The sequence below is a fragment of the Pyrus communis genome, chromosome 17 (genome assembly GCF_963583255.1).
Source record: "Pyrus communis chromosome 17, drPyrComm1.1, whole genome shotgun sequence".
NCBI lineage: Eukaryota > Viridiplantae > Streptophyta > Magnoliopsida > Rosales > Rosaceae > Pyrus > Pyrus communis.
Genome location: NC_084819.1, coordinates 21,133,484 through 21,159,094, shown reverse-complemented (window position 1 = coordinate 21,159,094; position 25,611 = coordinate 21,133,484). Strand labels below are relative to the sequence as shown.

The 25,611-nt window shown below is 39.1% G+C and overlaps 2 protein-coding genes across 3 annotated transcripts; both read right to left on the bottom strand.

Annotated features, from left to right (window-relative positions):
* Positions 1-5,600: 5,600 nt before the first annotated feature.
* LOC137722803 (GDSL esterase/lipase LTL1-like) lies at positions 5,601-7,632 on the bottom strand. The gene is made up of 5 exons (XM_068461899.1): positions 7,305-7,632; positions 7,069-7,196; positions 6,656-6,898; positions 6,285-6,537; positions 5,601-6,065 (listed from the first exon to the last, which is right to left on the bottom strand). The coding sequence occupies exons 1-5, from the start codon at positions 7,531-7,533 to the stop codon at positions 5,833-5,835; spliced, it is 1,086 nt and encodes a 361-aa protein (XP_068318000.1). The 5' UTR covers positions 7,534-7,632; the 3' UTR covers positions 5,601-5,832.
* Positions 7,633-20,644: 13,012 nt separating this feature from the next.
* LOC137723389 (GDSL esterase/lipase LTL1-like) lies at positions 20,645-23,726 on the bottom strand. Of its 2 annotated transcripts, none has more exons than XM_068462581.1 (5): positions 23,349-23,718; positions 23,106-23,233; positions 22,498-22,740; positions 21,278-21,530; positions 20,645-21,077 (listed from the first exon to the last, which is right to left on the bottom strand). In XM_068462581.1, exons 1-5 carry the CDS (start codon positions 23,578-23,580, stop codon positions 20,845-20,847), a joined length of 1,089 nt encoding a protein of 362 aa, XP_068318682.1. In that variant the 5' UTR covers positions 23,581-23,718; the 3' UTR covers positions 20,645-20,844. The 2 variants fall into 2 exon arrangements, with proteins under 2 accessions (XP_068318682.1, XP_068318683.1); XM_068462582.1 differs by having other exon boundaries at positions 20,812-21,056; positions 21,274-21,530; positions 23,349-23,726.
* Between the last annotated feature and the right edge of the window lie 1,885 nt (positions 23,727-25,611).

Below are 25,611 nucleotides of genomic sequence, written 5' to 3'. Positions count from 1 at the left end.
GTCCTTCTCCATGTACTTCCATTGATGGATATCGATATTATGTGACTCTCATTGATGAGTGCACTCGATATTGTTGGTTGTTCCCTATTGTCAATAAATCAGATTTCTTTGAAACCTTTGTTGCCTTTCATTCATTTGTGCAAACTCAATTTTCTGTGTGTATCAAAACTTTACAATCTGATGGTGGTGGAGAGTATAGCAGTGGTAAACTTAAGCGTTTTCTTCATAGCAAAGGCATTTTGCATCATATATCTTGTCCCCATACCCCATAACAAAATGGATTGGCTGAGAGGAAACATAGACACATTGTCGAAACCACTATCACCCTATTACAATCTGCACAATTACCCTCTCCTTTCTGGTCCTTTGCCTGTCAAGCAGCTGTATATCTTATCAATCGTATGCCTACCCTAACCTTGCAAAACTGTTCACCTTTTGAAAGATTATTTGGAGTCCCTCCCCTCTTAACACATCTTAGAGTGTTCGGTTGTTCTTGTTTTCCACTGTTGAGACCTTATAATCACACTAAGTTACAACCTAAAACCACTGAGTGTTTATTTCTTGGCTATGCCGCAAAGTACAAAGGTTTCATTTGCTTTGATGTATTAAAGAGTAGAGTATATATATCGAGGCATGTTGTTTTTTATGAGTCTCGATTTCCTTATCCTCGTTTGACTATGCCTTCTACACCCCAGTTTGTTCAATCACATGTGTCTCAACCCTCCACTCCATCTCCTGTTCTTACTATGGATAAATATACTAGTTCAGCATCAGGTTCAAACTCCACCATCCCAACCTCAATCTTCCTCGACATCACCTGGTGTTCATATCTCCTCACCATCCATTCCACAGTCTCCTGGATCTCTACAATCTCTTCCTGGTTCTATACCACTGCCATCACCTGATCATGTTTCCCCTCAGTCCATTACTGTCCCTACAAGCTCATCCACTACACTCCCTGTGGATCCTGATTTTAGAACTGAGTTTCTTCAAGTGGTATTACCTATTGCCCCACTTAACTTGCATCCTATGCAAACTTGGAGTAAAAATGGTATAATCAAGAAGAAGGTGTTTCTCAGCACGGTTCCTGATTCTAGTCTCATTGATCTCACTCAAGTGGAACCTGCCACTCATAAATCTGCTTTAAAAGTTCCAGTTTGGTTGAGTGCTATGAGAGAAGAGCTTGCTGCATTGGAGTATCAACAGACTTGGAGCTTAGTTCCTCTACCCCTCGATAAGAATCTAGTTGGGTGCAAATGGGTGTTCAAACTTAAAAAGAATTTTGATGGTTCAATTGCTCGACATAAGGCTCGCCTGGTTGCTAAGGGGTTTAGTCAAGAGCCTGGTTTGGATTATGGGGAGACCTTTAGTCCAGTGGTTAAGCCAACCACTGTGCGCTTAGTACTAGCCTTGGCAGCTCATTTTAATTGGTCTCTTCGACAGTTGGATGTCAAGAATGCATTTCTGCATGGAGTATTGAATGAAGAAGTCTATATGACTAAACCACCGGGTTTTGAGGATACTTCTCGGCCTGGTTTTATGTGTAAACTGCATAAGTCCCTGTATGGTTTGAAACAGGCTCCTCGTGCCTGGAATGAACGGTTCACAAGTTTTCTTCCCTCTCTCGGATTCCAATCTACATATTCTGACTCTTCCTTATTTGTCAAGGCTGTTGGAAGTAATGTTGTCATTATTTTACTCTATGTCGATGATATTATTATCTCTGGGAATTCTTCTATAGTCATTCAACAGGTCATTCAATCCTTGACCACTGAGTTTGATATCAAAGACTTGGGCGAGCTTCATTATTTTCTCGGGATTCAGATCACCAAGACTTCTCAAGGCTTATTTTTGTCCCAGACAAAGTATATACAGGATCTCTTGGCGAAAGTTGAGATGGTCGACTGTAAAGCTTGTGATACACCATGCTTGCCCTACAACAGACTTCTTAAAGATGATGGTACTCCTTATAACAATCCCACTGCATATCGGAGCATCGTTGATGCCTTACAATATCTTACATTTACTCGCCCTGATATTGCCTTCTCCGTTCATCAGGTTTGTCAATTTATGCAGTCTCCCATGGTGTCTCACTTCACTGCAGTTAAACGTATCTTGAGATATCTCAAGGGTACGTTATCCGTTGGTATTTCTTATACTCGGGGTGAGTTATCCTTGAAGGCGTTCAGTGACGCAGATTGGGTAGGAGACCCGAATGATCGGCGTTCAACTACTGGCATGGTTGTGTTTCTGGGCAACAATCTCATCTCGTGGTCTTCCAAGAAACAATCTACGGTATCTCGATCCTCTACCTAGGCTGAGTATCGAGCTATGTCGACCACATCTGCTGAACTTGATTGGATTCAGCAATTGCTGCAGTTTCTGCATATTAGCCCTACTACTGCTCATGTCCTTTTCTATGATAATCTCTCTGCTATTGCCCTATCGTTCAACCCTGTTCAACATCAACGGACAAAGCATATCGAGATTGACGTGCACTTTGTGAGAGAACGGGTTGCTCAAAAAAAGCTTCTTGTTCAGTTTGTGTCCTCCCGCGAACAATTTGCCGACATCCTCACAAAGGGTCTCAGTACTCCTCTATTTCGCTCTCATTGCTTCAACCTCATGCTTGGTCTCCCTCACCATGAGTTTGCGGGGGAATGTAAGAATATAAAGAATGGTTAGGATCATGCCAAGTGTCATAAGATTGTATCTTTTAGTTAGTTAGTTAGTTAGAGATGTTATTCTCAATATATATACACCAATGTAATAGCTTGCATGGTAAGAAAACAAAAGAAGAAAACAGAATATATGAAATCTCCTTCTCTATCTTTTTCAATCTCTCTCTAGTTCTTGAAACCCTAGCTATATTTCTTGATCTTTCTACGTTAACAGTTATATGTTCTATGTTTTTTTTTCTTTTTCTCTTACTCGAGATATAAATTTCAAAGAATGTAGTTAAGGATTCACAAGATGCACATGGGGACAATGAATTCAAATTTTATGCATTTATTTTGTGTGTGGTTTTTCTGTGACTTTTTTTATTGATTGACACATGTCTATAAACTTTCTTAACTTTGTTATCATAAACTTAACACGTATCAATCAATAACAAAATGCCACTGAGAGGCCACACAAAATAGGTTCACAGAATTTGAACACGGGGATGATAATGAAAAGAAGAGTAAGGCAATATGGGATAATTGATGCTGGACAAGCCAAGGGTTCTCGAGAAGACGGGGGATGATAACCTGGGAGTCACTCAACTGGGGCAACGGAGCTCGCTCACGTCGCTAATCGTGAATTCGCTGACACGACCAAGCCAAATGCTTGATTGGAGAAGGAGAAATCACTCACTTCAATTGCACAAAGCAAAATATATTTTAATTTATTCCAGGTTATCTTCCCCCGTCTCCTCGAGAACCCTTGGCTTGTCCTGCATCAATAATGCAACTATTGAGGCATTTATAAGGACTTGTGTAGATGAAACATTATCCGGAAATCCAAAAGTTGGTCATGTTAGTAAAATTGGATGGAAAAATATCATTAAGAAATTTAATGATACTATTCAAAAGCCATATGCCTATAGATAACTCAAGAAAAAATAAACCGCACTTAAGAAAGATTGGCAATTGTGAAAGAGATTGGCTTAAGAAAGATTGGCAATTGTGGAGAACAAGATTTCGATCCTCCCCTTCCCCTTCCCTTTGCACCAGAGATCCAGTGCTATTCCTTCTGCTTTGTCGAATCCACTCCCTTCTTTGTAATTAAGAATTATAACGCCGATTGAATGGGCTTCTTATTCCAATTTTAAGTTTTTTTATTTATCAATGTCATGTACTAATATGACATAACTGTGTCAATTTTTCTTTGATTTTTTTTTTATCTTCCTCACTTAATCCATCTCTTTTGCAGCGGAGACGCCGAGGATAGAGCATTCCTTATTTGCAGAAGTTAAGGGCTTTCTGGTAATCTTGAGAGAAAAGAACAATATATTGCTAATGAATTGGTAGAGGATTGCTCTGTTGTATGCGTTTACAATGCAAAGGAGATGCATGCAATGAGGGTGAGCTCAAGCCAACAAGGCTCCTTGCTTTACAAGAATTGAGGAGGGAACGTCTATTGATTGCAGACTTACTCTTACTTTGTTTGCAAAGAGACTGTTTTTCTATCAATTCATTTGCAGTTTTGTTTTGTTTTTTTTTTCTTGAAAGATTTTGGGACAACCATGGTCACGCACAAAGATAATTCAAGAGTTGTTTGTTTTAATATTATCCAACATTTGGTATATTTAAGACTTGTCCCCACATCAAAAGCTGTTTTTACCTAACGCTAATGTTGAGTGAATCTCATTGGAGAAAAGAGGGAGTTTGCATGTGCTTATAAAAGATTGGGCTACTTTATATATTGTCAATTGGTTTTGTGGTAGAACAACTTTCTTCATGGTATTAAAGTAGATTGTCTTATGTGAAGCCTAACGGTCACACGTGCTCCACGTCACTCGATTTTTGTTATCCGCATGTTAGGCTTGAAAATCCTCCACATGTGAGGGAGCGTGTTGAGAGTGAATCACACATTGGGGAAATGAGAGATCTTGCATGTGCTTATGAGAGACTGAACTACTTCCATATTACCAATTAAATTTACGGTGAAACTTCAACTTTCTTCATAAGCTTGCATTATTTCAATACCAAATTACCAACACTGGTTTCAATTCAACACAAAATTCCCACACCTAATTGTATGAAGCTTATTAGCTTAGCATGCATTCAAATACCCTTACAATCATGAGCCAGCATGCATTGTGATCCTTGTTTTTTTCTCTATTTTCAGCCCTTTTTTTTGGCTTGAGTAAATTTACATATTGGAAAATACTCATTGGATTCTTATTAAAATCTTCGTCTCATGTTACCAAAAATTTTAAAAATTCATGCCCCCAATATTTTTGGCTTGAACCTAGGTGTCCTTCCAATTTTTTACATCTTAGTAAGGTCTAATTTCTATTTGTCTCTATGGTCTAGGCCTGCCAGCCTAATCCAGGTTTCCGGAAGCTATTGATATAAGCAATATTGGAGAAGGGGAGATCAAACACTAAACTTCGAGCACATAAATAACTATTATTAACTCATTTTGGTTACAAAAAACGAACTTTTGAATATTTTAGGAAGAGATTAGACAAATCACGCACCCATGTAACACGAAGAAATGGTCACGGTATGTTCAATAGCTACAAATAAACCAACATTAGCAAATTTGATCAAGCAATGTTGGCTATCCCACATCGGCCAAAGGGAAGAAGAAATAAGAGTTTAAATATGATTACTCTACTTTAACTATTACTCTAAATTATATTGGACAAGTGCTAATTATCAAATTGGGAACAATATCGTTGGACGCGGGGTCCTCAGCCTGTATCTTTGAAAATTCCACATGGTATTAGAGCCAAGGGCAGGTAGGTTCGTACTACCACTTGGATTATACCAAGATGAATATAAATACGATTACCCACTATTTAATAACGAGACATTTTGTAATAAAATCTCATACCTGATAGATTGAGCAAGTGATAATAAATTCCACAAGCATGAACAAAACGACTCAATGTAAATTAAAATGATTGTACTTAAGTTGTTGGTAAGTTTTACATTATCACCCTGGGGAAAATCTTGCAAATCAAACCATTACAAAAACTAGAAAGCAATTGGGAAGCCAATCAGTTTTTAATCACTAGACATCCCAGCGACGCACAAACATAAATGGCAGATAGTACTGGCATTCAACACAGATCATAATCTAGTACACATAAATATTAGTTTCACATGGAAATATGTCTTAGGTCCTGGAATCCAAAGCCAAGATGGTGCTAAGATTCATGGGGTACATGTACTTTTCATCCCCTGTCAAAATATTCTCAACGATCAGTCTGTTTCCCTTTTCGGACGGATGAAATGCATCCCAGAAAGCGTATAGGTCGCGGTTCGGGCACAAATTGGAAGCTCTTGTGCACAGCCCCAAGCCATTGTAAGGTCCTTGCCCACAGCATGCAATCTTTGATGTAGTAAATCCTGCACAACATAAATTAAACAAGCAACTTTATGTCACCAACACAAAAAAAAAAAAAAAAAATGTATAGTAAGAGACAAAATGATTGGTGGGGTTGAAAATAAGTGTAGATTAGGAGATTCCTAAATAGGTTAATTTTTTGAACAAAACTTAATCCATGATCATAATATTAGGTCATGAACATAAAATTGATATAAATGTATATTGTATAATTAATTTACCAAATGCTTGAGGGTTCCTGATGAAGTCATTGCGGGTCTCCTGTATGTTGGCAGCAACGAAGACATCAGAACCGAGTTGGCTGTTGACTGATCTCAGCATCTGAATGAGTTGCGGGTTGTACAGAGCCGACGCTCGTTGCAGCTCTGCTGCGCATTCTCCATTCCTGCTTCTCATGGCCAATTCAGCAGGCACGCAGCCCATCGGTCCTGTCCCCGTCACCAAAACCCTTCGTACTCCAAGATCATACATTTTCTGTAAGTTATGAAACAAAGAATGATCAAATAACACATAATTATAAGTCATTAACATGTGACATTGTCGCTTAGCTAGCAAGTTATTTTCGAACTTAGCCAAATTAGGAGTTGGTTACCAAGAGAATTTTTCGGAGCTCGGAAATGAGGTATTTGACATAGTCTGGCAGAGAAAACTGGCGAGATCTTGCGGAGAAAGGCACTAGGTAGTAGTTGTTGACAAAATCGTTGCCGCCGACGGTGAGGAGGACGAGTGCTTGATTTACGAGCTGTTTGGTCCGTTGAGGTCCGATTTGGGCAGACAACCTTTGCTGGTATTGTTGGAAGTTTAGCAATTGCAATGGCATTCTGATTATATTTGCCTGAAAATTTCACACATATCCATCCATTACTTGTTCAAAAAAAAAATTTGTTGGTTGACAGCTTTACCAAGTTAATTAATTTACTAGCATGTAGCACTTTTGTGCCCATGACGGGCACTGAAGAGCTAATCTCTCGCATGATCCTCTATTTGGTTTAAAAGAAAACTTACAAACTGAACCCCAGTGTCATTGAGAATTCCAATGCCAGCGGAGGCAAAGTTTGCACCAACTAGTAGCTTTTGCCCTGTGAGCTGTGGACTCAAGTATGGCAATGTAGGTTCTGCACCAAGATTCTGACCTACACACACACACACACACACACATATTAGGTCAATTCAGTACATGTGAATAACGAGAAAAGAACCCGAAAAATCGGAAAGAAAAAGAGAATGGAAGAAAGCCTAACTGATATAGTCAGGAATGGTGAGGCCATTGGAGAAACGGCCGGTGGGTCGACGGGTGGGATAGTCAATGCCGTAAGGAGGAGAGTCGGCACGAGCACTGGTGGCTAAGTAGTTGTTGTTACCATTGTCGACCAGTGAGTCTCCAAACACAAAAAAGGCACGAGCCTCAGCCCCACAACTCAACATTCCCAACGCCATGACCACACAAAAAATGGCCAATGAGCTAGCCATGGGATTGGCTTTTGACTTTTTGGGAGTAACCTAACGAAGAAAATAGAAAGGAGTTTGGACTAGATCTTTTCTTATGATTGGACAAAGATCACCGTGTTTGTGGGGAAATTTGAATAGATGAGAGGTGGGTTATATAGAGGTAGGGGTGCTTGACAATTGGAGCAAAATCTTAGGCCCACTTGTACAAAAGCAAAGCTATATTGTAGTTTGTGTTTATGACAATACCTTGTATGGTTGGCAATGCAAAAGAAAAAGAAAAGCTAGTTTTGAAATTTCTGCTTCCTGTTGATCAATTGAAGTGGCTTTTCGACCAAGATTTCGTAAATTTGGTCAGTATTATTTTGGCTTTAGGTTAATCTACTACCAAGTCAACTCAAAAATGAGAAAAAATTGGTGTAATTGTCAGTTGGGTCAGGCTCATCAAAGTATGTCCTCGAATTGGAGAGAGACTTCCTACGCGATCCGTTACTATAAAGATAGTTAAAACCATCAATGCATTAGTGCGTACATATAGAAAGTTAAAAATTCATTACAATGCGTTGTTGATTTAGAATCTGCCACAGTAGCTAGTGCAGACAAGTCATGCTCCTACAACCAAGGATAAATGCACAGCATTATGTCCATAGCCTGACGAGTGTTTTCAACACGACCATATACCCGATGAAACAACAGATTTTCTAGACAAGCTAGACCACGCTTGCATCAAATCTATCAGATTTATAATAGTTAAAACAACTTCAATTAAACTTGCATATACGCTGTTCAAGTTTGTTCTCTAGCTCACCCTCAACCTGATTTTTACAGTTTTTGCTTTTCAAACCTTGTGTGCTAAAGGTCTAGTAGTGTTGGAAGGGATCAAATTAACCTGCTGCTGATAAATTGTTCTTATTTGAAAACACCAGTATTCCACGAAGAAAGTTGGGTTCCATCATAAAACTAATTGGAAATATGAAAAGTAGTTCAACCTCTTATAACTCCTTACAAGGTTTCTTCTTTCACCGATGTGAGACTCTTTTACCTTCAAATCCTCACACGCCCTCTCACGTATAGCAAATTTTCAAGTCAAACATGTGAACAACAAGAATTGGGTGATGTGGAGCAAGTGTGGCCGTTCACACATGAGCCAACCTGCTCTGATACCCGAAGGAAAGTTGGGGTTCCACCTTAAACCAATTGGCAATGTTGGGAGTAGCCCAACTTCTTAGCCTTGCAAAGTTTCTCCTTTCACCGATGTGAGACTCTTTTACCTCCACATCCTCACATGCTCCCTCGCATGTGGCAACATTTTCAAGTCAGATGCTTGGCAACACGAATTGAGTGACGTGGAGCAAGTGTGGTCTTTGGGCTTTACACGTGGGCCAACCTGCTCTAGTATTAGAAAGAAAGTTGGGGTTCTACCATAAAACCAATTTGGCAATATGAAAAGTAACTCAACCTCTTATAAATTCTTGCAAAATTTCTAGTTTCACCGATGAGAAAACATCAAATTAATAGGACATCAATTTCACATGCAAGTAAACGGGACAGGTGGCGGTCAATTATTTGTGAAGAAAATTCCACATCTTGAATGACATTTCTTCTTAAAACTTTGCTTGTGACAATTACCATACCAACATCGCTATATATAATGATAATTCAAATTTGGTGCCAGTAAATTAATTATTATGGCTGTTGGCTTTTAGTCCTTCTTTCCCAAAAGAAGTAGACCTTATGGTACGTACCCTTCTTAGCCATTGGTGTGTCACGGTTTAGTGGGTAGTCTGCAAACAAAATAGGCTTCTCCTCAAAGATAGCTTGCTTACTTAATGCTTACGCTAAAGATTGACCATGCATCTTTGGTTATAATTTAATTAGAAGCCGTAGAATATAAGAAGCACCTGTGAATATAACTTACAGACTTAACTTTTTCACTCCCAGCAGTTTTGCTAACCTATAAAAACTTACTACCAGGGCATGTGACCAAAACTAATTGTTACCATATGAATGGGTCAATTATTTAGTCAACATAGTTCGTAGATATTTGATTGCAAAACCAACTACTCTCACAGCTCCTAAATCTTTTGCTAACATTCTCAATTTCAAATCATTATGGCCCTGAAAAAGTTGTTTAGAATAATTATTGGTGATTGGAATGTGATTGAAACCCTAGATTCAATACAAAAGTATAGCTGCAAGCCTACGTGCTTTAACATAATTTGTCTACAAAGGAAATTGAGGTTTTATCATAAAATCAGTTGGTAATATAGAGATTGAGAGTAGTCCAACTCTCTAGCTACAAGGACATGCAAGCTTTAGTAAACTTCTGATATAAGATATTTCTTCACATTCTCACACACCGTCTCACATGTGATGAATGTTTAAGTCTAACATGTAGACATCACAAATTGGAAGACGTAAAATACTTGTGTCGTTGGGCTTCACACAATTCTGCCAAAATACTATCAGTAATATAAAAATATGGGGAATAGTCAAACTTCTTGTATGTCATTATAAGGTTTGGTCCTTTCTTGATGTGGGAGTTTTGCCTTTCACTGCGTCTAGTTGAGTTGAGAAGGCGAAGAACTTGCATGAAGCAATATATATTTCTCGTTCTTGTCATGCATATGTCACGTTCTATTGTAAGTTTCTCTTGCCGAGAAGATACTTTATAACACAAACGCGTTTTACTACTTCATAGAATTGTATTTGGGCCCCAGGATTTACTCCTCAAAATTATTGGTACGTCTTAGGGATGGCAACGGTTTGGTTTGGGAACGGAAATGTTATATTTATCCTCATAATCACGAAAATTAACCATATCCATAATTGCAAATTAACTATCGGGTATTATCCACAACCATACTCACCGGGTAACGGATTCCCCATCGGTTAACGAGTATATCCATCTTCGTCAATACAAAAAATATATTCGTTCAGTTAAGACATTATAAGTTAATAGATATTAATTTCGTCATTGATGTACAAAATGGTCCAACGAATGGATCTTGTTGAGTATAAAAATTAAAACACTGATGATGTTGGCTTGTCTTTGATATCTCACATAAGCACCATTGAATTCACATTGATTTTGATTCAAAACTTTACTTTCCTACAAAATGCAACTTTTGTATTCTCAAGGTAATGGTTCGGTGAATAATGGATATACAAATACGCACACACACACATATATATATATATATATATATTATTTACTAATAGGGTCGGATTCGGTTATGGATACAGTTTGGGGACCTCTATAACCATATCCAAAACCATAACCAAATAATATAAGCGGTTTTTCTCCATATCCAGAATATACCCAAACTTCCATACCCAAATCCGTTTCATTTGGACGGTTATCGAGTTTAACAGTTAGAATTGTCATCCCTAGTACGTCTAGAGCAACATGCATGAAGTAATAATAGAGCTGAGGGAGCCTTAATAATACCAACTACTACACAACAACATCGTTCGTACGAAATAACTTTGCTGGGAACGGTTCAACTAACAAAAAGAAAAGCCTTAGCTTTCCCGAGGGTTGCAAATTTTATTCAACTCTTTTTCTCTCAACCAACTTTTGAGGCTCTTTAATTTCCCCCAGTGCATGGCGCTCGAAACTCATGCCGACCCTTGACCTGCAGCTAGCAGCTGTGGCTAGCTAGCTTCAAAAGGAAACTTGCTGCACAATTAAGAACAAAAAAAATTCAAAAGTAACAAGCACATAGAACTTAAGGTAAATACATTGAACTTAATTATACTTTAGGTTTCTTTTGTAGCAAGCACCGAGCGATATTGAAGGAGGAAACAATCGAACATACAACATTAGTCTATAGGTATATAATATACGCTCTTTAGCCCTAATTTGAAGAAGGTATAGGTTATAAACCATAATGTTAGAGAACATAAGCTAAATACAATGAATAACCTAATTGCACTTTAGTCTTCTTTTGTTACAAGCATCAAGTGATAATATGGAAGGGGAAAAGTCGAACACACATCGATCTATAGGTAAATGTTCATTAAGGGAAGGGATCCTATACTTTTCAAAAAATGAGGATTAGTTGTGGAACCCACTTCACGTCGAACTTCAATGATCCGAACGTCTATTTTGTAAGTCTCGATTTATAGATTATCCTTGCAAAAATTCAATTCAATCCGAAACTATTTGCTTATTTAATTATTACGATGAAATTTCATTGCTTCTTATAGAATTCGTTAATTTTTTTGAACTCAATTAGATATCTCAAATATTTCCGGTTTGACTAATATTTTGCAAGAATGATATAAGAGGTGCAACTTGAAAAATAGATGGTTCAGATCATTGAAGTTTGACATGGTGTAAGCCTTACAACTCACCCCATTATTAAAGCCTCCTATGTATAATAATATATATTATATGGTGTGCAACACATTTAGAGGCCAAGTTAATCGAGTTGAAGAGATGCGTTCATATCAGACGTCAGGCTGACATCTGTCCTATACCAAATTTATTTCAGTGTTCATACGTCCATACTCCATAGCTGTGGAGTCGTCCCTTAATAAGTTTGTGACATAAGAGCGATGCTATACTTATATATTTTATGTTTGATTTATATCGTTTGATCTTTTTTAAGTTATTTAATTTGACGGTTGAAAATTAAAATGAGTGTGTGAGAGGTAAGAAACGACGTGTGAATATCATTACTCTACTTAAAATATCGTCCGTGATGTACCATTATACTAAAATTATAATGTGTGTATTTGTTCTTAACATTTGTTAAGTTTATTAGCGTTTGCTCCCAATAACAGGTTGTTTCTCAACCGATCTATTTTTTCAGGTAAAAATTTAATTTCTCTGCGACTGGCTTGATTGTTTCCTAAAATCAAGTTAGAAATCTAAGCCAAAAAACAGTTAGAAAAATTGAATAAAATTAAGCCTCAAAAAACGAAAGCTATGGACTTCTTTAGGTGTGTTGAGCAGAAGATTTAGTACCAGTTTGGTACTGCTTAAATTTTTTTAAAAGCGGGAATGAAAAAAAAGTTGGGCTCAATATTGTGTTTGGTAACTGTAACTTAGCCAAGAAGTGCTTATTTTCAAAATCACTGTGAGAAACAGCTGAAAACGGAAGCAACTATTTGTTGTGCTAGGATAGCACCAAACTAAATGGAACCAACTCAAGCTAACCCACAGGAAATTTTATCAAATGAAAATGCAAGAACAAAATATAAAAGACACAAAGATTTTAACGAGGTTCCTCCACAGTCAGTGTAACTGGAGTACGTCCTCGGAGCAGTAGGAGCTCACCCAATAATCCACTATCAACCAAATGGGAGTTTACAAAGTGTTGACAATCTCACAACCCAAAAGCCCAATACACCCAATAGCTCTCACACACCATGATAAGCCAACCAACACAATCAACACAAAAAAACACTCCCAATCACTAGCAAGAGAACAACTAATGCCGAGCCAAATGCTCCAAAACTCCTACTGCTCAACGCCTTCTTTAAATAGGCAAAATGCGAGCCAAGTTCAAGCAATGAACAAACTTGGCTACACCAACAACCTTAGTCAACATATCAGCAGGGTTGTCTTTAGTTGGAATCTTCTGGAGAATGATCTCCCCTTCACCAACTACTTCACGAACAAAGTGATGACGCACATCTATGTGCTTGGTCCTCGCATGATGAACTTGATACTTAGCCAAATAAATGGCACTCTGACTATCACAATGTACCTCCACCTGCTTCTGATCAACCCCCAAATCTCTAATCAGTTCATGTATCCAAATGGCCTCCTTTATAGCTTCAGCAACTGCCATATATTCAGCCTCTGTAGTAGACAAGGCAACAGACGACTGCAAAATGGACCTCCAACAAACTGGCCCTTTAGCCATAGTAAACACATAGCTTGTAGTAGACTTCCTTCCATCCAGATCACCTGCATAATCTGAATCAACATAACCAACAGCAAAATGACTAATACCAGAGTCATCCCTCTCAAAGCATAAACCAACATCTTGAGTACCATGGAGATACCTCAATATCCACTTAGCTGCTTGCCAGTGCTCTTTACCAGGATTATGCATATATCGACTCACCATGCCAACTGCATGAGCAATATTTGGTCTAGAGCATACCATTGCATACATCAAACTACCAACCAAATTTGCATATGGTATATTTTTCATTTGCAGCTTCTCCTTATCAGCTTTAGGACATTGTAGAGAACTCAATTTAAAATGAGGAGCCAAAGGGGTACTAACCGGTTTAGTTGAATCATGAACTCCAAACTTCTGAATCAACTTCTCAAGGTATTGTCTTTGATTCAAACAAACTAGACCCTTCTCTCTGTCTCTAGTGATCTCCATGCCAAGGATCTTCTTTGCTTCACCAAGATCCTTCATCTCGAACTCATTCTTCATTTGATTCTTCAATTTATCAATCTCTTCGACATTATTTGAGGCAATCAACATATCATCAACATATATCAACAAATAAATGAAAGACCCATCTTGCAACTTCTTGAAGTACACACAATGATCATATTGACTTCTAGAATAATTTTGGCCTCTCATAAATTTATCAAACCTCAAATACCATTGTCTTGGAGATTGCTTCAAGCCATAAAATGATTTCTTCAACTTGCAAAACAAATTCTCTTTCCCTTTCACTTTATACCCATCCGGTTGACACATATAGATCTCTTCATTCAAATCACCATGTAGGAAAGCCGTCTTCACATCGAGTTGCACAAGCTCAAGATCATATTGTGCAACAAGAGCTAACATAATGCGAATTGAGGAGTGCTTCACAACTGGAGAAAAAATTTCATTGTAGTCAATGCCTTCCTTTTGTGCATACCCTTTAGCAACTAATCTTGCTTTGAATCTTACATTGCTTTTCTCATCAGCATTTTCTTTCTTGGCATACACCCATTTACAACCAATAGCTTTCTTACCCTTAGGCAATTTAGCTAACTCCCAAGTCTTGTTCTTCAAGAGAGAATTCATGTCATCACCCATGGCATTGCACCACTTCCCCTTTTCCTCACTCTCAATGGCTTCCTCAAAATTGGATGGAATCTCATAAGTGATAATAGGAAGAGCAAAAGCAACATAGTCACTATACCGAGCTGGCTTGGTAATTTGTCTTTTTCCTCTGTTCTTGGCAATAGACTCTTGAGGTGAAACTTGTTCTTCAACTTGAATAGAATCTTCAAGTTCAACTTCTTCAACATCCTCATGGTCTCCCACTTCTTCACTTGTAGTGACTTCGACATCAGCGGAAATAGGATTTGAAGTACTAGAGGCAACTTTCTCAAGCTCCACCTGTTGGACATCTTTCACATTCTTTTCAGAGTCTCTGAACATATTTTCTTTATCAAATGTCACATCTCTGCTGATTACAAGTTTCTTCATCTCCGGGCACCATAACCTGTAACCTTTGACACCACTACTAAAACCAAGAAAGATAGCCTTTTTGGCTCTAGGATCAAGTTTATTTTCAGTTACATGAAAATAAGCAGGTGAACCAAAAATACGAATATAATCATAATCATTAGAAAGTTTTCCAGTCCATACCTCCATTGGCGTCTTACCCTGAACAGCAGCTGAGGGTAATCGGTTGATGATGTGACATGCATAAGTAACTGCCTCTGCCCAAAACGACTTGCTCAAACCCGACTGAGACAACATGCATCTAACCTTCTCAATCAAGGTTTGATTCAATCTTTCTGTAACTCCATTTTGTTGTGGAGTTCCCCGGACACTAAAATGTCTCACAATCCCTTCCTCTTTGTAAACTTTAAAGAAAGGGTCGGATGTGTATTCACCACCATTATCCGATCTCAAAATCTTAATCTTTCTCCCAGTCTGATTCTCAACCATTTTCTTCCAACCCAAGAAAATGCTCAACACCTCACTCTTGTGCTTCATAGTGTAGACCCAAGACCTTCTTGAATAATCATCAACAAAGGTTACGAACCAATGTCTACCACTCAAAGAGGGAGTCTTTGTAGGACCCCAAACATCCGAATGCACATAATCAAGAATGCCCTTCGTCTGATGTACAGCAGTACCAAACTTCACTCTAGTTTGCTTCCCCAAGACACAATGCTCACAGAAATCAAGCTTACAAGTCGTGGCACCTTTTAGAAGACCTTGTTTCACAAGTCCTTGTAGAGCTTTCTCACCGGCATGGCCTAATCTCATATGCCACAATCTAGTAGTATCAGAATCGGATGTGCCCATATTTTCTGAGACTACAGATGCTTCACCTGTCACAGTGCTTCCTTGCAATAAATACAAATGGCCACATCGAGGAGCTTTCATCACAACAAGTGCACCATAAGTCACCTTCAATGTCTGCCCATCTGAATGAAACCTGAAGCCCTTGGCTTCCAAAGTTCCCAAAGAAATAAGATTTTTCTTCAAATTCGGTACATACCGAACACCTGTCAACTCTTTAACCATGCCATCATGCAACTTCAAACGAACTGTACCAATCCCTTTTGTTGTGCAAGGATTGTCATCTCCCATGAACACAACACCGCCATCAAACTCTTTCAAGCTTGAAAACCAATCCTTGTGAGGAGTCATATGATGAGTACAACCCGTGTCCAACACCCACTTAGTAGCACAATCAAATGATGAGGAAGTGGTTAAAGCAAAATCAGGAAAATTTGTTTCAACTTCAGCAACATTAGCTTCAGAACTTTCTTTACCTTTGGTCTTCAATTTAGGACAATCTTTCTTCCAATGGCCCTTATTACGACAAAAGGCACATTCATCCCTTTCCAAAGGTTTTCTACCTTTAGAGTTTCCTCTAGGTCGAGACTGTGATTTTTTCCTACTAGAAGATGATCTTCTCTCCGATGATCTACCTCTAACAAATAAAGCTTCCGAGGTACTATCATGATTTTTATCTCTATGCCTCATTTCATAATTCATCAAGGCATTTGACACATCTTCAAATTTCACAGTTTCTTTACCATGCATAATAGTGGTAACAAAATGCTCATAAGAGTCCGGCAAGGAATTCAACAATATTAAGGCCTTATCTTCATCCTTAATATCCTCATCTAAATTTAACAAGTCGGCAATCAACTTATTAAAAGCATCAAGGTGTCTAATCATTTTTGTACCTTCTTTGTATTGGAAGCGGTAGAGCTTTTTCTTCAAGTGTAGCCGGTTCTCTGCACTCTTCGTCATATACTTGTCTTCCAATTTTTGCCACAACACACTTGCCAATGTCTTCCGCATCACAAAATACTTCTGAGTTTTTGCAAGGCACAACCGAATTGAAGAGCAAGCCCACAAATTTAATTTCTCCCATTCCGGCTTCAACATAGCTTCCGGCTTCTCTCCCAAAGCGGCAAGTAGATCTTGTTGAGCCAACACATCTTTGACCTCACATTGCCACATCCCAAAGTTGTTTGTGCCATCAAACTTTTCAACTTCGAACTTTGCATTTTGCACCGTAGTTCTTGGAAATCCGGAGCTGCTTCCAAAAGGATTCTCATCTTGCCCGTCTGACATTTTTGGCAATTAGACAGTACCCAAGAGCAACCAGTGCTCTGATACCAATTGTTGTGCTAGGATAGCACCAAACTAAATGGAACCAACTCAAGCTAACCCACAGGAAATTTTATCAAATGAAAATGCAAGAACAAAATATAAAAGACACAAAGATTTTAACGAGGTTCCTCCATAGTCAGTGTAACTGGAGTACGTCCTCGGAGCAGTAGGAGCTCACCCAATAATCCACTATCAACCAAATGGGAGTTTACAAAGTGTTGACAATCTCACAACCCAAAAGGCCAATACACCCAATAGCTCTCACACGCCAAAGAAACAAATAGAGAAAGAAAAATAAAGAATAATTTATTCTCTATACATATAGCTCAAAGCTATTACAACAACAATTACTGTAACAACCCGTCCCGGAATTTACGTAAGAAAATGGGTATTTTTGTATTTTCACTAAGTTTGGGGGTACCTTTCCTTTTTAAAATTGTTTTTCTAGCCTTAATTGGTGAGCCCAAGGGGCCCACCCCTGTTTTTGTTCCCCGGTCTCTTCCCTTTTTCCTTTTCCTTTATTTTTTTTGTTACTGAAAAGTCTCTCTCTTCTCCCTCACTCTCTCTTCCCGTGCTCTCTCTCCTTTCTCCTCCTCTCGGTGCTCCTTCCTCCGACAAGAACACACACACACACACACACCCATGCCCACACCTATAACTCTTTTCTAACCCCGTGGTTGTGCTTTGGACGTCAAACCACTAAGAAAACCACCTCGGAGGCATTTCCCAGTTTTTCGGCGAGCACCGCCCCTTTCGAGGCAATTTCCGGCCAAACCACAGCGAGTTGGCCGGCATGCGAGGTATCAATCTCTTTGTCTCGCTGAGTACTACAACTTTCCTTTTTGTTTCACCCAATTTCATTGAGTATTGAAGAAGTTATGCTCATTTGAATCTTACCCAGTTCCGGCGGACACCTGTGGCTTCCAGGCTGTTTTCCGACCAACTCCGACCACGATGACGGGAACCAAGGGTATATTTCGATTCCTTACCTTCGGGGCTTCAATTTGGTATATTGAATGACATGTTTTGGTTGAGTTGTGAGCTCCAACGGAGCTTGGGAACTTTCCGGCCGAACTCCGGTGGTCTTCTCCGGGCACCCAGGCCTTCGGGCCATTCTGTTTCCCCGCGGGCCTTAGGCCTGACTTGGGTCTTTGGCCCAATACCCTTACGCTTTCCTTTTTTATTTTTAGTTATTTCATTTTAAAAACCCAAAAGGCCTTAGGGCCTTGGTTGTAGCCCAAACCCATTTCCCTTTTAAATTAGGCCTTAGGGCCGTGTGAACCAAGCCCAAAACCCTTTTTAATTGGGCCATTGGGCCGTGAGGTTAAAGCCCAAACCCAACCCACCTAAAACCTAAACCCAATTATCCTAACCCAAACCCTTTAGGCCCAACCCGGATCCAACCCAAGTCCAAACCCTTTAACCCAACCTGGATCCAAACCCGTGACCCTGACCCGTTGACTTAGACCCGGTCTGACCGTTGACCCAGTCAACAGTCAACGGTGACCTGACTTTGACCGTTGACTTTTTGGGTTTTCGTGCGGGACCCCTCCTAGGCTAATTTCGACGTCCTGAACCCGTTTCCGATGTCCGTTTTCCCAAATTCATTCATTTGAGTAGAGTTTGACTAAATGTACCATTTATGTGCTTAAGGGCGTTTATTTGCGGCGTTTCCGTCTTCGCTAGTGGCGTGGCTTTTCGACAGCGAAGTACTGTGAGTGGACCCCTTCTAAAAATGCATGTTTTGATCGTAGAAATGCATACATGAAAAGCATGATTTGATGATTATGTTTTATGAACGTTTTGAGATAACATGCTTACTGAGGCTAGTTTGAATTATTACTATTTTTCCTATAACCCATGTTCTTATAGCATATCTGATGGATGACGATATGATATTTAGAACATGTTTAGAACACCTCTTTATAGTATAGATGATGGATGACTTTATACTATGAAGTTGATTTTCAATATATGTATGTTCACTGGTTTTGTACTTACCTAGTGGTCCCTTCCGCTACGGGACGTAGGGATAGATCCGGTCTGTCCCGGGCGACGGTTTGGTGTTGGCATAGGGCCTGGAGTGTGTTTTCCTCTGACTGTCTGCTCAGAGACGGGGAGCCGGCAAGGGGCCTGAAGTGCATTTTCCTCTGACTGTGTGCTCAGAGACGGGGAGCCGGCATGGGGCCTGAAGTGTTATATTGGACATTCACTAGTGATTATTATTTTATGCGAATGATGATTTGAGACATTGCACGACATGCTAGATTTCGGAAAACCTATGTTTCTCATTATACTTGTGTTTTCATAAAACCTGGGGGTTAGTACGTTGATAACTGTTTTATTATATATATCAACTTGGTCCACTCATGTTTGTTTTGCGCCCCCTTCAGGATTTAGAATCAAGGCATACAATCCCGACGTCCAGGCACTTCCGCATCGGCATCTTCGAGTCCTCTCGGTGTAGGACCCACTCCTTTGTTTCATTCAATTTTATATTATTTTCTTTTAGTGTTCTAGATTAGAGGTGTGCTCTGAACATGATCCTTATTTGCATATTCTTTATTCTTTTATATTTATAAGCCTTATTTATCACTTGTTTTTAGCATTTGCACTCAATAAATGGCTTTCGTCACCTTCGAGTGTCGGCCAGCACGTGCCTATCCTGGTATTTGGGGAATATCGGGGTCGGGGCGTGTCAATTACTTTGGTTGATGATTACCAATCAAATGAAGCAACAACTTCTTCTTCTGTTTTAGGCTCTCTGCAACTCTCCCTTGCCCTCTGCAAAAAATGAGCTCTTTCTTCTCTCTTTCTTCTTCAAACCGAAATGAGCTCTCCTTTCTCTCTTTTTTCTGCAAAGGAAAAACCACTCTTTTCTTAAACCAACACCCACGGGTGTTGAAGAGGACACAAAATCTTTTCCCTTTTTTCCTCCCCAAAACAAGGAAAGGTGTTGTCCACCTTTGATTTGTTTATTCTAAAGTATATGGCCACTTGGCCACATAATCCAACACTATTTGCAGTAATGCTTAATGAAATTTTGTAACACGGCAATCCTACCCTCACATCTCGCATCGTCCTCTTCCTTGCTCTGGCATCTCACTGGTTCCCTCCCTCCCATCTCACTCGTTCACTCCCAACTCGTCGCCTCAAACGCAATCCCCAACCTGAAACTTCATTCCCAGCTCAAGCCTCCATCTCCTGCCACATCAGACCTCCAATATTATTCGATTCCATCACAGCTATGATATCACAATTTAGGCCTATTGGGCAGTCATATAATGCTTCACTTTAACGTGTCGGCCCTTTAGTTTTGGGCCTTGAATGTTTGAGACTGTTGGAGTAAATCTGTTTTCGTCCTTAGAATTTTTGTCGACTAGAAACTTTACTCTCAACAATTTATCGGGGAGGAGAGGTTTGAACTTAGAATCTATTTCAAACATTCAGAAGAGAATTTTCGTTAGACTAATAGCCAGTTGGTCTTCGAAGATGAGATAGGGTTGGTAACAAACTACGATGTTTGAATGTAAGGTTTATGACAAGAGAGTGAGGGAACAAAACAATGACAAAGCTAATTAAGCTTGAAATTATTATTAAATAGACAAACCAATGAAAACAAAATTACAGTATTACACTAGCGTTTTCCAGGACATAAGGAAAATAATGCTAAATAAGCAATACTAACGAAGACAAATTGAGGAAACGATGATAATCTTACGTTAAAAAACAATCACACCCCTCGTAGTTCTAGTTATTTAACTAGTACGTACTTCTAGGTCTTAGTGTCCAAGGCCAAAATAGTGCTGAGGTTCATTGGATTCATGTACTTGTTGGACCCGGTAAAGATTTTCTGCACAATAATTCTGTTTGCCTTCTCAGAAGGATGGAAAGGATCCCAAAACGCGTACAAATCTCTGTTTGGGCACAAGTTGGAGGCAATTGTGCAGAGTCCAATCCCATTGTAGGGTCCTTGGCCACAGCAAGCTATCTTTGACGTAACAAAGCCTGCAAAACAAACACCAGAAAACATTAATCTCTAGAGGGGGAGTCATATAAGGGGTCGGAACCCTAAACCCCAAACACATGCTAGACCTTGTGTGCAGATATGAATGCTCTCAACCAACTAAGTTACGAGCTCCTTCAAAGTTTTAGACATGCGGACCATAATGTTGTTAGATGTTATGCAACTTATTAGATCTACGCACCATAAGCTTGAGGATCGGAGACAAAATCCATGTTCATTTCATATGCATTTGCAGCAACAAATGCATCTGAGCCAAATTGGCTATTCAGGCTGTTGATCATATCGACTAGTTGCGGGTTGAACAAGGAAGCCGCTCGCTGCAGCTCCACTGCGCATTCGCCGTTTCTGCTGTGCAGAGCCAACTCTGCAGGAACACACCCTAGTGGCCCTGTGCCTGTCACCAAAACCTTACGAGCTCCTAATTCATACAGCCTCTGTATTTGAAAATATGAAGTAAAAACATCATATTGTAGAAAGCATGTAGAGTTTGAAACATATTGACCTAGCCAGTGACATAACAAGGAATTATTCATGTAAATTAGCGAAGGAAAAAATGTTCGAAAGTATGTAGCTCTAAACGAGGGACGTGTTATCTTACTTCTTTGGTCTATTTCTTAATAGTTTAAGTTAGCGCGCTCAGAGTCTATTTGTCTAGCATGATATTAGAGCTCTAGGTTAGAGTTCAAAACCTCGAGACTTATTCACCCACTTATTTGTTAATTTGTTAGATGTGGTGTCGAACTATACTATCTTTGATGAAATGTGTTAACTTGGATTGTTAACAAGTAAACAACTTCTTTAAGCTAACGATGGTTTGTCTAATAAAAGTGAACATTCTGATGTATATTATTATTTTGTCCCCAGCAAGAGACTTGAATGCAGGCTGATAGTCGTCATAAGTGCTTTTGGGCAGAATACATTAATGAAAATGTCATATTGCTTGCTGATCACACCAACCAAACCAAACATGTCCTCCAAATCTTCTGAATACTCCATGCTTACCCAATCGTCACATCACCCATTACTCCTCTTATCTATCCTAATTAACTTTCTTGTGACCATTCTCTACGTACATTCATATGGGAGTCGTGTTTTTTATGTCACCAGATTTAGTCACATCTCTTTAAATTTCTTATCAGAATTTAAGATTAAAACATTAAAATCACATACATTATTATTAAATCTTAATATCACATCTCATAGTGAGTGACTGTATTTTTTTAATTACTTGGTAGTTGGAGAACATTTCTTATATGCACTCCATGTTACTTAAATAATGAAAAGGATAATAATGCTGAAGTAATAATAGCGAGTGCATAGTGCAACTATTAGCAGTAACAAAAACAATGACGGAAACATAATTGACACTTCGTAAAAGTTGTCATAGACGTATATAGTTACCTCTAGAACTTTGCGGTACTCGGAGATAAGGTAGACAACATAGTCCGGGAGAGAGAATTGGCGAGATCTAGCAGAGAAGGGCAACAAGTAGTAGTTGTTGACAAAATCATTGCCTCCGAGGGTAATCAGAATAAGTGCTTCGTTGACAAGTCGTTGAGCCTGCTCAGGTCCAACTAAAGCACTCACTCTGGTCTGGTATTGCTGAAAGTATTCCAACTGTTTGTAGATTCGGATTATGTTGAGCTGTAAAATGTAGCATTTTTGGACATTGCTTAGATTAGGAAGTCTGCTTTTTAATTGTTTGTGGTAATTTAAAAGTAAAAACGCAAAAAAAAAAAAAAAAAAAAAATGTAATTTGCATACTTTAATAGTTTAATTGTACAATATTACCATCAACTATATATAAAGAGTGGACTGCTCCTTCTCTTACCAGAAACTTACCTCACACTTAGGCTTACACTACAGGGGTATCCCAAACTAACCATGAACTGTCATGTACAAGATTTAACATTATGCATCATAGTGTCATTAGTTTGGGATACCATCATTGTGGTGGGCGCATGCTAGATAGAGAGACAACTAATATAATAAGCTTAAAGAGGACGTACAAATTGGATTCCAGTGTCGTTGAGAATTCCAATCCCGGCAGAAGCAAAGTTGGCACCAACAAGTAGGTTTTGTCCAGTGAGTTGTGGGCTCAAGTAGGGCAACGTGGGTTCTGAGCCAATTTGCTCACCTGAAAATATGAAAATAATGCAAAAATATGTTACAACAAATATATAATCACTAAGCTATAGCCAGATAAAATGTAACAAAAGATATATAATACAAAATGCACGTAAGAACCGTACTGATAAGATCTGGTATGTTAAGGCCATTCGAGAAACGACCGGTGGGTCGGTGAGTAGGATAATCTATGCCGTAAGGGTAGGAGTCGGCCCTGGCAGTGGTGGCCAAGTAGTCGTTGTTTCCGTTGTCCACCAACGAATCTCCAAACACAAAAAAAGCCCGTGCCTCTGCTTGACGGCCAGCACAAGCAGCAAGCAGACCTAGAACAACCCAAGAAACAAAAATGGTATGCATGGTGAAATAATTGCACTAAGAAATCCCAGAACAGCTAACTCAAACGTGTACTTCGTCGTGTAAGCTCTGAACTCAAATTTATTCTACTGGGAAGTGAGTGAGCTTATTGCTTTATATATTGCTCCTGCTTCAATTGTTTGGCACCATATTAATGGCGTGCTCTACCTCCAGCGGATTAGAATCCAGGAGGGCCACCATTTTAAACATGCAAATCTCTGGTAGCTCCAGTAGGTTAAATTAAATATTGAAGAATTATTTGAGCAACCACTAGCATGTGGTAGTTATTCACTATTTAATTACGATCTACGTATAACGTGCCACGCACACGACTTACTTTGCATTGCTTTCAGAGCAACTCCACCCCTATCCACTTTGCGCCAGCACCCAGCCCATTTATCCACTTAATTGAACAGTAATAGGCCAAAGCATCTCCACCCCAAAAAAAATGTGCTGGCACCTAGTCTAAAAATGCGCTGGCACAAACGATCTTCACCCCTACAAAATGCGCTGGCACCCAGTCCATTTAAAATATTAAATAATTTTTTTATAAAATAATAATAAAAAAATAGTTTTAATTTCGGATAGGATTTTTAACCAATCTCGTCACGCCACGTGTCATTATCCGAACGTACTATTTTTTGAATAGATTTCCGCTAAAATTTTCAACCAATCCCGACAACCCACGTGTCACTTCCTGTTTACAATAATTTAGGCAAGATTTCGATAAGATTTTTAACCAATCTCGTCACGCCACGTGTCATTATCCGAACGCACTATTTTTTTAATAGATTTCTACTAAGATTTTCAACCAATCACGTAGTGCCACATGGCATTGTCCAGAACCTCATCTTCTTCTTTTTTTGTCCATATAAACCCTACATCCCTACATCCATCCTCACACTAAACTCAATCTTTTTTTTTAGCTCAGAATTCTTCTTTATCGTTTTCAAATCTTGAGTTCTTACAATGTCTTCTTCAAGGAGAGCGTATAAACAGTTGCAAGAGCAGCAGAAAAGGTTGTTGGCACAACAGGAAGAATTGGTCAATCTTGACCAAGGTGGAGGTGGAGATGAGGCCTTCACAATGGAGGAGGATGAGGATGATCACCATAGAAGGCGGAGGGTCTCACATTCCCGCCGTATCATGGAAGCTATGGGTCAGATAGCCAAACCCGGACGTGCGGCAAACATCGATAGAAGAAGGGAAAGACGAGGTAAAGATCTCTTGGAAGATTATTTTATTCCCAACAGCGTTTACCCTGATCATGTTTTTAGACGTCGTTTTAGAATGCAACGAAGTTTGTTCGCTAAAATCATGAGTGATGTTTGCAACCATGATCCATATTTTGTGCAAAAAGATGATGCTTTTCATGTTCTAGGTCTTCTTCCTGAGCAAAAAATTACGGATGCCTTGCGAATGCTTGCATATGGAGCATCTGCAGATCAAGTGGATGAGATTGCAAGGATGGGAAACTGTGTCTGCTTCTGGCGAACTGTGTAGACCCATACCGTGCATGACAACTTCTGGACCGGTTGCCACAATTTTGTATCTAGGGCAATCTTTGACAATTTGCCAACATTCCCATTTGTTGAATGATTTGTTATGGTTCTTTGCATTGTAGAATGCTTGTGCTTGTAGTGTCTATAAAAATTACATAAGAATTGTGGAATGCATAAAAATTATATAAAAATTACATAAAAATTACATAAGTATTGTGGAATGCATATTACATAAAAATTACATAAGAAATTAAATAAATTAAAATATTGATGTGGGTGGAATGCATATAAATAAATAGAAATATTGTTACCTCATCCGCTAAACTTGTCCCACTATGCAAATTACCAGAAGCATGAGAGAGGGCGTTTTTCCAACAAGTAAAGGATGCGTTGAGTTTTTTCCAACGACCTTGAAGACCTTGACTAGATCTTGCATCTTTTCCATATACATCTTTTCCATGTACATCGTTGAACGATTTCGTAATTTTACTCCACATTTCTCGCTTATCCATCTCATTACCCGTAATCGGGT